The 13,953-nt window shown below is 41.5% G+C and overlaps 1 protein-coding gene across 1 annotated transcript in view; it reads right to left on the reverse strand.

Annotated features, from left to right (window-relative positions):
- iqsec1b (IQ motif and Sec7 domain ArfGEF 1b) overlaps window positions 1–13,953 on the reverse strand; it is a gene marked incomplete at both ends in the record, with an annotated part of 190,973 nt that overhangs the window by 64,806 nt on the left and 112,214 nt on the right. The window contains 1 exon segment of the mRNA XM_079218792.1: window positions 11,518–11,571. Within this exon segment, the coding sequence (XP_079074918.1) occupies window positions 11,518–11,571 (54 nt within the window).

A 13,953-nucleotide genomic window follows, 5' to 3' on the forward strand; every position in this document is an offset into this window, starting at 1 on the left:
GAGCGGTGATCGACGGATTGTTTTGAGTCCAGTCTTTGCCCTGCCTTTCCTGTCAGTCTCTCACACACTTAGAATACAAATGAAATGAATGCAACAACAAATGCAAAACAATCCAAATCACACCAACTTCAACCCTGCATATCCTTGGGTCCCTATCAATACACCAAGTGTGGATCAAGTCCTTGCTTTATAATTATATAAGATATATTGCACTCAACAAATGCATCCTGTTGCATGTATGTGTGAGGAAAACATCCCAGCATTAGTTGAAAGTGATTACCACCCCCATACACACACACGAGGCCCAGAAACGGGTCCCACGGCAACCCTTCATCCAAACACCAGCTGTGCCGATTAAATGGCCGTTAGGGAGAGGTCTACGCCAAAGTCTGAAAATTGTGAAAATAATTTCTTGCATTTACTTTGATTTTGTAACCTTTTAGCCTCTCCCAATTTCATCCAGAAGAATAAAGTAATTCTTCCTCACACATGCTAGTCCTGTTTGTAAAACCCTGCATCAGCCCGAGCTGATTATTAGGAAAATACAGCGGTTTGTATTTCCTTGAAAATAAAAAGAATAAAAAAACAGCTGAGGCAACAGACTCTGCCGGCAGCCACAATGTTCTGCTGATTCAGTCGGCAGAACGGATCCCATTATCTTGTTTATCCTCATGGAAACTTAACAGTTTACCATGTGACCTACATTTTCACTCAACAGATTCAGGTCTCAGATGGGCGTTGATTGGAAACCGCTTGTTCTGCGAGTTGAGAAGGAAGTCGAGAAATATTTCGAGATGCGATCGAGATAAGGGGTTTGATGCCTCCTTCCTTCGGGGGTTATGCCCCTCCCCCCACCCGCTTTGACCCGCTCCCCCCAAAGGGTTCATTAAAGGCCTCCCTCGCCTGCTGCGCCTGAACGCTGCGTATATTCCCCACTACGTATCGGGGGAGTGATAAACGGCGAGGGCCGGCCTTATCGCCACCTCTCCACGCTCTGAGAATCGATGAATATTGCCCACGGATCTAACAGCCCCCATGAGCCTGCCGCCACCCGGGGGGAACCGCCAAAGCGTGTAATTGAAGCTATTGTGAGGCCAGCTGAGGTCTGATGAGGAGTGACGAGTACGTTACGTCCTCACATGGCTCGAGTTGGACACTGATTGATGGCCATCTTCCTCAGCTTCAGGCTCCGCCCTGCCGGGGATCGAGCTCTTGTCCCGAAGGTCTTTCGGACTGAAGACGGAAGCTTTCAACGCGGCTCTTTGTAGCCGGTCCTGACTCGACACCTGGGAGTCAAGGAAGAGCTGCCGCAGACTGGTACATTCACAATGATACAAACCAGAGAGGGTCCGTAAATACTCACATTTTGGAAGCTGGAACCAAAAGACTTTGGTATTTTTTGCCTCGATAAATTACTTAAATCAGTGTTTCCAAGGAGTCATGGTCTAAAAAAAAAAATCGATGTTTTTATTGGACCACAGAAAATAAATGTTCTGTCAAAATAACTCTGCAAAGCTAAAGAGTATTTCTGCATACGCCTCTCTTAAATGTAATTTAAATGAATTGAATTCTTCTAAACTCTCATACAGTGCATGACATAAGAGCCTACTTGAAACACTATTATGTCATGTGTAAATATGTTAATAAGGAAGGTTAAAACAGGCAGAAGTGTTCTAATATTGGTTTCTGTTTATGGCCTGAGGGCCGTCTGAAGATATTAAGATGCAAATGTAAACGTAAGATGTAAATCTGTATGTCAATATTCAGACATAACATAGAGAACAGGCAGAATAAAAATAAGAAAATATTGGTGTCTGTGGCAAGACAGAGATAATTTCACTAAATGTAGTCGACATCTAGTGTTTAAACCATGCCCAATATACATAGAGTGCAGTTTTTTTGTAATGTGCTGAAGCCATATTTTTTTTTTATCTTCAAAAAAGTCACTGTATCTCTAATAAATTATCAGCAGTTTGTCCATCCCCAGACTGAAATGATCAGTTATCAAAATACATGATGATTTGATGTAGTATTTGATTTGATGAAGAGCTTTGGAAACAGGTTTGAGGATGCGACCGGACATGGAGAGACAGAGTTTTCTCCACAGCAGCCCCCTCCCTCTGGAACTCAAATCAAAGCCCACCTCTTCAGAACTGCTTTTAATGTGTGACTGTGGGCTCTCTGTTCTTAATGTTGTTTATTTGTTGTTATTGTGTAGCTTTTATGATGTTTTTAAAATGTTTTCTAAAGTGTCTTTGAGTACTATGAAAAGCGCTGAGTACATTAAATGCACTACTATTAATAATTCTCCCACGCTGCTCATGTCCATCACCCAGCGCAGCATCATCTGGACCGGGGAGCACATGGAGCCCTGAGAGCTCTGCTCCCTCTGGTGGCATCCGCCCTAAAGACCAACACCAACACGGGCGCTGCTGAGGATCATTTGAAGAAATAGATTGCTCTTCAAATGAAAGATGGCATTTATCAACCGCAGTGACCGCTGAGTGCGACTGATGGTGCGAGCATGTCGATGTATGAGCAGGTGGTTACAGTGATATTATTACTGGGGCAGATTTTTTTTGCAGATATACAAGAAGACATTTCAGCAATGGAGCAGCTTTTGGAAGGTGAGTTTTCGACCTTTAATTTGAGTGGTTGTTTTTTGTCTTTTTTTCATAATGTAACTTCCGCTAAAGTTTACTGTTCGCTGCTGCTATCTTCTTAGCTTTTGAGAAAAAATGTGACGCCTGAGCAGCTTCACTAATCACTAAGATCTTTGCAAAATAAAATGGCAGTCATGAAGTATGATGATACTTAACGTAATAAAGTCATCATAAACGGTTTTATAATATTCTTCTAAAGTATTATCAATATACCGTGCTGTAAGCAGATTATTATTCATTTAATATGTTTATCACAGCAATTATTGATGCATACAGACTGCTGAAATGTGGCTAAGCAACAGGGGATGATGCCCTCATGTGACTATAGCTGTTAGCTTCATGTAGTCCTCTGAAATATTGTCTATGGCTGCATTTACAATACATTCCACCACTGCAGACTTTAGAAGAAGAAGAAGAAGAAGAAGAAGAAGAAGAAGAAATTATCCTTTCTTAATCCCCTTGGGGAAATTCTTCTCTGCATTTGGCCCATCCTTGGTTGAGGAGCAGTGGGCTGCCCTGTGGGGCGCCCGGGGAGCAGCTAGGGGTTCAGTGTCTTGCTCAGGGAAACTTTGACATGTGAACGGGGGGGAGACTGGGAATCGAGCCGGCTACCTTGTGGTTCCTGGACGACTACTCATCCCCCTGAGGTACAGCCGCCGACAGCTACTTGCTGCACACAACCGGAGTTGGTTGAAGCTTGATTTTCAAAAATGACAAGTGGCTGAAAACGACCACCGTTAGCATATTTGTCAGCTTCCATCGCCTCGGGCGGGTACCACCAACCCTCTGATTGAAAGACGGGCATGCTAACCACTTATCCACAGTCCACAAACAAGATGAAAGGTGAAGCAGAATGTCAGAGCAGACACACTGTCCAACCTCTCGTCTGTTGACAGAACAGCCTTTCAAGAGCGTGCTCCAAAACATGAACAATATTGTGAGGCCTGGTTTAACCCCTCAGACCGAGGCAATCTTTACATCTTGGAAATGTATCCATCCATCCATCCATTCACTCTTCCATCCGTCTTTTATCCTTCCATTCATTAATCCCATTATAAAGTTATCAATCTATCCATCCATCCCTCTACATATATGCATCCATACATCTATACATCCATCCATCCATCCATCTATATGTCTATCAAACCATCCATCCATCTATTCATTCATCCCATTATAAAGTTATCTATCTATCCATCTATCTATCTATCTATCTTTTAATCCATTCATTCTTTCATTCATCCAATTATCAATCTATCATCTATCCGTCCATTCAAATGATGTTTTATCAATCATGCCTCTGAGCTCATTTAATGAGAGAAGACTGCCCAGTGAGCCCAGCTGAGCCCAGCAGGCACACAACACTGTAGTAAGAGTCAAAAAGCCTCTCAGACCATAAAGCATAAACTAAATCACAGCAAATACACAGAGGACTGACTCATGTGAAATATAATACACTTTTCATATGTTGGCGAGCAAACACAAAATAAACACATCAGGCTTCAGGTAACTGCGTCGGGCGGCAGTTTAAATATGACATGTTTCTTTGGCCATTTGGTGCTGAGCTGTTGGACGTGCGGGTGATGTTGTCAGGATGACACTGCATCCTGACAGCAATACTACACTCTCAGAGAAGTACCGGCCCGACGCCAAGCGTGAATATGCAACAGCCTCAGAAAGGCCAAATAACAACATAAGGCTTCTGTTTCAAGAAGACAGCCATTAGAGCACTCACAAAAACATATGGCAACTTGTGAAGGCCAATGCAGGACTGGATTTGAGTTACATAAACCGCACACACACACGTGACAGCGCAGGTCAGGTCAGGTCAAACGCAAAGTAGATAATAGACTAGTTATAAGAAATCCTGCATGGCAAAAAAGATACTTGAGTAAAAAGAAAATGGAGAGTTCAGAAAAGGCTCCATGCACCAGCTGAGCTGACTGGTTTTTCCATTTTAGTTTGACCTCATGTTCAATTCACATTATTTATGTTTTGGGATACACAACGTTATCGCTAAAAGAGGCAAGAGATAAATGATTTGCCTAATGACTTTGAATTTTTTTTATATTTTATTACATGACTGATATGAGCTTCTTTGATAGGGACATGTCATTATAATAAAAATGCTCTAAATCTGACTTTCGAGTTTTCCTAATAGTTGTCAAGTTCTCAAATTGTTGGAGACGAAACCCTCGGGTCGGGCTCATTGATGTCTCATCACCTCTGCTGCGTTTGACAGATATTTGAACACTTTCTCGGTTTTTATCCCAGGTAGTTTAAAGCAGCCATAATGTAAATTATTACATGCTTTATAGTTCATTTAAGTTTATTGTTTATTTTTACTTTCCTGTTCTAGTTCTAATCTCGCCATTCTTATAGCGCTGTTTTTGTCTGCAGCAGACAGCTGTTTTCAGTGAAAAAAAGCTCAGAAAACACTGAAAACTTAAAGATTTCTTCTTTGGGAAAAGTGTTTCAATGTTGAACAGCAGGCAGAAGCCCTGTGCTCCAAACACTGACTTCATCTCCACCTGAAAGCTGTTGCACTATTATTGGTTGAATTATTTGTATTCATTATTATTGGGTTTTCATGACATTTTATTACGGTACATGATGTAAAAGTGTAAAGTCAGAGGTTACCATTACATCGGAAGCTAGATAGCAACCAATGTTTACATTAATATCAAATTTGGCTTCATTTTCGAGATCGCAAGCCTGCGGAGCCAAAGTGGACAGCCAACTTGGAAGTCCCAAATGTCAGGTTGTTTTTAGTTTTTTTTGTACGAGCACCTGAGAGCAGTATCACAGCCGGTGATAATCATCAGACGATAGGAAAAGCCCTGCGTCTAGATTAGCTGCAGAACCTAATCAAGCAGAGGTCGATCTCTGTAAAAAAAAAGTAAATCTGATTTTAAGAGATAAAGGACAAAGGCACGGGCGGAGCGGAGAAACTGCACAACAGGGGACGTGTATAGCTTCTGATGCTAACTGCCATGTGGACCAGACAGCCTGCTCTGTGACAGAGAGCTGTAACGAACCACATGCAAGCACAGCCAATAAACGTCAGCTCCAGCCTGACTGCAGAGAGCACACAACAGGAGATCCATCACGTGTGTGTGTGTGTGTGTGTGTGTGTGTGTGTGTGTGTGTGTGTGTGTGTGTGTGTGTGTGTGTGCAGGTATACAGCTTTAGCCACCCGAAATTCACCTCTGTGCAGATTTATGGGAGAGCGAGGTCGCTTTGATCTCCGCTACTCTCGGCTGCGCTGCCATGAAAGAGACTTTACAATTAGATCAATTCAACACAGACAGCGGTGGCAGGAGAGAGGAAATAATACAAAAATTAATAAAAAAAACGATCTATTTATATCTCCCCCATATATGACGATGCTCGTGTGAGGTCACTGTTAATTAGCTGTAACACCTCTACTTGTACTGACGCTTTCCAGCTGTGATCACTGTATTGCCGACCAGCTGGAAACAGCCGTTATGGACACCATATGGTGCAGTGCTCTTATATCCCCGCGACCAACAACAACTGCAACCGCTGCATACTAAACGCACGCAGATCTCCTTCCTAAAGCAGCGAGGCTAATTTGATCCGTTTCTCTTTGGCCCTCTGGCTTTTGTTCATGTGGCGTTACATCAACAGCGAGGATGGGCCGTGGAGGTAGAAAGCAGCAATTACAATTTGCACTGACACTCGACAGTTTAATGCAATGCACAAAGGCTGTTTGACACGGTCGTCTTTCAAGATATTGAATGCCTCACAGCGAGCGAGGAAGGTCTCCCTTTAATATTTCAGCGGCCCCATTCATTATTGAAAAGCGGGCCGACGTCGGTGGCTGGATTTGTAGTAACAGTAGATTGGGAACAATGTTGATCACAAAAGGTCCTGCAATGCACTCCGTATGAACATGCTGACGCCAAAGTTTCCAATAAAGTCCAATCAATCAATCGGGGGCTGCAGCTCCAGCGGCTTTATTTGATATCGCTGTCACGGTGAGTGATGTATGTGGACCCTATTAAGCCACTGGAGACACGCACAGTTAAGACACACAGGAAGATAAATGGCATCGCCCCCGTATTAACCGCAGCCACGCCATTCACTATCTGACAGCAGTTTCTCAATAATTAACAGCCGTTCGAGTCTAATTGTTAAGTACTCCTCTGAAGAGCACTTACACATTAATTACCTCAACGCTTTGTCGGGAAACGTGTTGCCATATTATTTCTGCTTTGCTCCGACGGCGTCCTGCAGCCTGAAATAACCATGCGACTGCACCACGAAATGTAGCCGGTAGATACTTTGTATCGCAAACTCACAACGTTAAGATCAGAGAGTCCATTTCTTCGAGGAGTCTAGTTACAGCTGCTGTGCTCAATATTTTAATATCAACAATAGATCGAATGACTGACCCCTTTCAAATTGCAGACAATCATCGTGACGAACCACCAGATAATTATTAACCGGCTACGCTTTTAGCAAATTATAGTAGGGCTGCAACAACGAATCGATAAAATCGATAAAAATCGATTATCAAAAGCGTTGGCAACGAATTTCATTATCGATTTGTTGTGTTGCGCGATTATCACGCCGGGCAATAAGTCGCGGAGAAAAAAAAAACTGGTTCAGTTCACGCTGTCACTCATTAACGTTAAACCAGCTCACCGGCGGATCTGGCTGCAGGTTTTTGTTTTTTTTACTCAAAGTAGAATGAAGCAAATCACGTAGTTAGGCTTAGCCAACAACGTGACGTCATGGTCATAAGAGACCCAGAATGAAAGAGTTTAAGGAAGAGGACGCTCTATATGGAGCAGTACAGCTTCCCTCTGTCCCAGTATTTCATACATATTGATAAAGCAGGGTATGTAAATGCAGCCTCTGGAGGGATCAATTACAGTAAAAAGGGCTCACATTTGGCAGATATAAAGCATACATGTGTATGTTTTTAGTGTTAGTCCATTTTATTGTTTTAATTAACAGCTCAGGGATGTTCAAGGAGCAACCTGTTTGTGCACTTTCTGAAGATGTTTTGCACTGTCACTTCTGTTTTTGAATAAAGGGTTGGAAATGAACGCTTTTTTGATTTTTTTTTTGATTTTTTTTTATCCGATTCATCGATTAATCGAAAAAATAATCAACCGATTAATCGATTATTAAAATAATCGTTAGTTGCAGCCCTAAATTATAGTTCATTGAATTTTATTGTTTTTTTTTTTTTTACCTTTATTTAACCAGATAAGTCAATTGACCAATTCTAAGATTGGCTTTCCAGTCTTCTCATCTGCTTTTTGCAACCCTGTCTCCAACTAAATTATGTTCCCGCACAATTAAACTGCATTCTCAAATACATTTCTAGAGAAATACGTTTACTCACGGATTATATTCACAACTTTAAACACGTGGTTAACGTCGTGAATTGAAACAAAGCAAAACAGCAACGCAACTTTACTGGTTATTGGTTATGTTTAGACAACACAACTACATGGTTGGGTTTGGTAAAACAGCGTGGGTTGGCTTAAAATCAGCACATTTGTTACAGCAGGCAGCTATTTGTTTGTGAGAATACTCTGATAAACCCACTGAAGACAACCTGCAGGGCAACAAACAGCTGACAGGCCGACAGAAGTTGGCAAGTAGTTGAGGAAAAAAATCAGATTATTGCCAGTAGTTGGTGAGATCAAAACAGAGAAAAAAACTTTGGACTTTTTTTATTAGGTGGCCTGAAACCGACTACAAATAAATGCTAATGCTGTTCAGTGTCTGGCCACAAGTAGCAATTATATACTGACTCAGTGATGTCAGAGCAGAGCAATATCTATATAAATGTTGCAACCATCAGCAAACTTTAGCCACTATAGACGTGGAAGATGAGGAATGTGTTACCGTGTTTCCTCTTTCAAAAGTGAATCTCACTTTAAGGACACATCTCTACCTCTAACAGAAAAATAAAATGACAAACAAATAAATTACATTCATCATCAGGTAAAACTCCTTAGTATATTTATCTCTTCTTTTTGTCTGAAAATGTGAATAACTTCAAAACTGGAGAGGCAAGGTTTTCACCCAACAGTGAAACTCATCTTTTGTTTGAATCAGTACTTTAACATTAGAGACTATGAACCCGTGTCCAAACATAACAGCGATAGTCTATACACCAAACCCTTATTTGTGTCAGAATAAGAATCATTTGAAAGAATAAATGTGTATGTTTGAAACATAAATTTGACTTTCAGTGAAAAACAAGGCTATTCACTTGCAACACAGTATTCCATTGTGGTATTGCTATGAAGGGCCTGAAACACAACAAGTCAAGACAGGTCTAGTTATCTGCAACAGATATGGACGACCACAGACACTCAACCAGCGTGTGGACACTCTGCGAGCTTAACAGGAGAAGAGTATATCCCCAATCTGATTTCCACACTTCCTTGTGTCACTACAGATTGGATTAGTTCTGGACTGCTCTGTCTAGCAAGAGCAAAATGGATGAGAAGCTGATTACAGCCAGTCAAAGACTGGGGGAGCAAGTGTCTCAAAAACAAGACAAAGATACTCTTGATTGAATCTTGACTTAAAAATACACCATGGGTGCCCGAAATGGATCCAGCCAGCTACACATAAATGTGTCCTCATGAGGAAGACGGCAGCACACATGTCATGATCTACTTAGGAGCAGCAGAATAGTAAGGAGTCACTTGCCCTTGCCGCCCCTCATTAGTTGGACAAGAGACAATCAGCTTTGTATCAAAAAAAGAAAGGCCTTTCTATCCCCCGAGATTGCTTCAAACCAGACAGGAAAATGCCATAAATAAGTCAAATCAACATTTATTATGAGCCACTCTCATGCTGCCGGATTCTTGGGCGATCATGTGATCTGTCGGGGAGCTTCAGGAATCTCAGCGCTGGGTAATATGATGAAAAGCCCTTGGTGGAACAGATGGAGGCTCCTTCTTTCTTATGCAATACCGCGCCAGTGAAGCAGAATGTATTACTTTTATGTGACTTTTATGTGACTCCTGCTGCCTGGTACCACTGAGACTGATGCAGCACATTTTAGTCGGCTTTCCAACACAGTCCTTGTTAAAGGATGTGCAGTACAATATTGTATAAGAAGCCTAGGCGACAATAAAAGATGTTTGCATTGTACCTTCTTGCAATTAATGGACACGTTGATTGTCAAAGTTGTCAACCTGTTTTTTACATTCAATCAAAGGCGGTAGTATATCAAGCTGGCGTTATTGAAAAGATGTGCTAAAAATAACGAGTACAACAATTCCACTCGAGTGGTGGACGAGTCAAACAAACACAGGGATTTCACCAGGGAGGCTGCTGGTTGTGTCCCATGTGAAACAAAAAAAGAACGTTGACTTTACGCCTGTTACGTGAGGTTTTTACGCTTGTTGTGCGGCGTTGTTACGTCACGTAAAAATCTGCGGTTGTTGTTTATTTATTCTAGTTACGTTGTTGCTTTACGTTATACTTGTTACATAACGTTAGGAAATAAATTCCCCCAAGGGCGGTTGTTCTTTGTTCACGCTAGTTATGTTGTTACAGTTGTTGCATCATAGTCAGCTAAAGGCGGTTGTTGCTTATTTACGTTAGTTAGTTACTTATTTACGTTAGTTAGTTACTTATTTACGTTAGTTACTTACCTAGTCACGTTGTTACGGTTGTTGCAGTATGTCGGAGCGCTTGTTACGTAAGCAAGTTCGCTACAGCTGTTGTAATTTATTTATTGATGTCAAACGTGTTTATGAAACCTATTTTCCATTCAGAAACTTCGACATTCAACGTATCCCGAGGTTTGCAGAAATGTTCAATGCCAACATCAGTTCTGGTGCGTTGCATAAACGCCTGAAGCACAAAACTCTGCATAAATCCTCCAGTACAGTAAGTGTTCACTCCGTCTTGAATTCATGAATATTTACAGTTTTTTTGCAAATTCCTCATTAATATTGATCACCTTCATTAATATTGGTATCGTTAGAAGCAATGGTCATTAATCTGAGCAAAAATGTTTAAGAGTTGTTATCCTCCAGGAAATTATATGTTTTCTGTAAAAACAGATTGTTAAATATTCTATGAGAGTCTTTTACTGCTTTCTCCCTGAGTCATGTATCTACTGCTTCACAAAATGTGATTGTATTTGTGTGTTGAGGAGAAAACATCCTTAGAGTGACTATGTATATGCATGTAGCGGCCCAACTACCGTGACAGGCTCCAATTGGAGGGATCCAAATTGACCAAAACAGTGAGATTAAACCGGCTGAGAGAAGAGGACGCATCGATGAAAGGCTTTGAATAATAATAACACTCTAGGAAAGGGGGGGAGCCTTCTTCAGACCCATTTCTAAAAATAACTCAGCCGGCGTGACATCATCAGAGCTCCGCAAACACCGTCCACCTTTTACTTCTTGTTGGTGCAGCAGAAAAGGTCTGTGCGGAGTCTATGGTAGCATCAATACAATAGCAACACACACACACACACACACACACACACACACACACACACACACACACACACACACACACACACACAAACAAAACATGTCTCAAATCCTTTATTTTCTGTTTTTAAAATCACATAAATAGCTAGGAAATAAGAAACATTTCATATATACTTATATATATATATATATATATATATATATATATATATATATATATATATATATATATATATATATATATATATATATACACAGTATGTATACATATACTGTATATCTCAAGTGAGCATTTTCCCACTGTTACAGCACTTGTTTGCTGGCAAAACTCTCGTATTTTCCTCGACTACCACCTCATTCCTCGAAATCCCACAGCATGCAACATTTACACAAGTACTCACAAGTGATGGTGGCGTCTGTGAGTCATGGCAGAGCTGGGGACTTCTGTGTTTGGTCTGTGGGGAGCAGGAGAGCAGAAAGCTGAGGCAAACACGGACTGTTATACAGTTAAAGCTCAGTCACCCTGCTAACACACACACACACACACACACACACACACACACACACACACTGACTTGGCGTGCTGCTCGTTCAAGCTTGGTCACAGTGGAGATGACGGGCTCACACACAGCAGTCTCATGATGTAACCGGCACCAGCCACACATCTCATTAGCCGCAGCACAAACTCTCTACTGTATTTAACCTACTTAATCTATATCCATGTACATGGTCTCATCCTTAATCATATGGTCAATATCTATTGGTGTTTTGCATAAAAAAAGGGAGTGAAAATACTCACACAATTTTGGCTGTTTGGTGGAGCTTTTATTTGTGGTTTGATTGCATTATTTTTTTATGAATCCAATCCAAAACAAACCCAGATTTGAAGATACAATGCATGTCTACTACACTATTAAGTATTTTCTTCATCACACTCTACAAAACAACAATAAACAACATAAAAATAAAAATAAATCTTTCCCTTCTCCCACACATGCACGGAGAGGGTGTCGACCAAACAAGGATTATCTCTCTGTAAAAAGGGGCCATGCAACGGCTCGCTGTACTACTGTACTGAGAGGGGGAGAGGGGATTGGCCCGATGGTCTCTATGGAAACCACAGGCTGTGTTGAGGGCAGGTCCACGGAGGGAAAGGCGTGAGGGAATCAAATCCGCTCCGCGCCTCTCATCCAGAGCAGATGAGCCCTCTGCAGCTAATGGACCACCGTGCAAATGACTCTGCAGGTACAGGCCTAATCACAGTTAATGCTGGCACACATGGTAGTAGAGTTTCAGTCAGCAGAGACTACATTAAAGAACAACCAAACCTCAAAACCACTTATTTTTTCCAGCAGAAAACCAACGCATGAGGACATTTAGTAGGATTCATATTGTGCTTTAAATATGGATAGTATATATACAAGAAGCCTTAGTAGCAAAGCAGCTCTATTGGACCACCACTTTGGTCCAGACTGATATATATCAACAACTCTTTAATGGCTTAACATGACCTTTGTACAGACATTCATGGTCCTCTGAGGATGACTTGACCTGACTTTACCTCTAGCACCTCTAAGAGGTTGACATCTGTAGTTTTAAGTGAAATATCTATTTGATGCATAACAACATTGGGGGAACCAGAGACTTTCCATCTAGCTCCATGATCAATTTAACATTTCCGGTTTGTCCAACATCTTAGTTCATGACCAAATCCATTCAAAACTTAACTTCCCATTACTTGTTTGCAAATGTAAGCATGCTAACATGCTAAGCTAAAGGTGAGGATGATAAACATGATATCAGCTAAACATCTTTATGTTAGCATTGTCATTGTGAGCATGTTATCATGCTGACTTCTATCTCAAAGCTCCACTGGGCCTCAGTACAGCCTCACAGAGCTTCTAGTGCGGCTGTATACCCTTCAACTTAATTCTTACTCATCACTTTAACTGTCTTCGGTGGTCGCAACATCTAGTTTGGGCACAACTTTAGGCTAACTATTGGGATTACCATAATGAAGATATGACCCCTCACCTACTTCCCACCCATGAACACAATGCAACCATGTTTTAGGCTAAAACTGAACCCTTATGTATATAATCTGAACACCCCCTAATTGTATATTTAATTACTGATCGGCCCTGAAGTAAAACAGTCCAGCTACTAAATTAGGTTTACAATTGCATGGAGGGTTTTCTGCAGGGATTCAGCTCTTTAGCGACAGACAGTTGTCTTCTTTCACAGTTGTTTGAGGAGCAAAGTCCAACCCCTGCCTGTAAAGTAGGGTAACCATCAACTTAAACAGCAACGCACAGGCCAACAGTCCCATTTTAAGTGGCAAAGTGCCTCAGCGTCGGTTAATGGACCTGTCTCAGCAGAAAGAAACTGTTGTTACCTTGTCACTTGTAAAAAAGCATTATCAAAGAGAAGCAATTCAGCTGAATGACACTACAGAGTCAAGAAAAGAGGGCATTTTCTTAGTTTGCAGTGAGATGACCTTTTCTTTCTCTGGAGTTAAAAACGTGTCAAGCCAGCAGATGAGCAGCTGCTGTTTAAGGATGCACCGGTAGCATTTCTACCACACCTGCAGCACAACAACACAGTTGTGGAGAGTCCTGGAAGATATAGTCCCCTAAGCATTGCCTAAGAGCGAAATCAAAAAGCAGCAGAAAACATGTTCTGCCAAATATTCTTTGCATGTATAGCGCTTGGCCGCGCGTCCCTCACGGGAATACACGCTGGCTGAAACCTCTTCGTCGTGACAAGAGGCGAGGTGGACGGAGGTGCTGTAACATCAATCACAGTCGAGGCCTTTACAGCAGTCATGACAACAGCGA

This window comes from Taurulus bubalis, assembly GCF_910589615.1.
Source record: "Taurulus bubalis genome assembly, chromosome: 5".
In the NCBI taxonomy this organism is placed as follows: Eukaryota; Metazoa; Chordata; class Actinopteri; order Perciformes; family Cottidae; genus Taurulus; species Taurulus bubalis.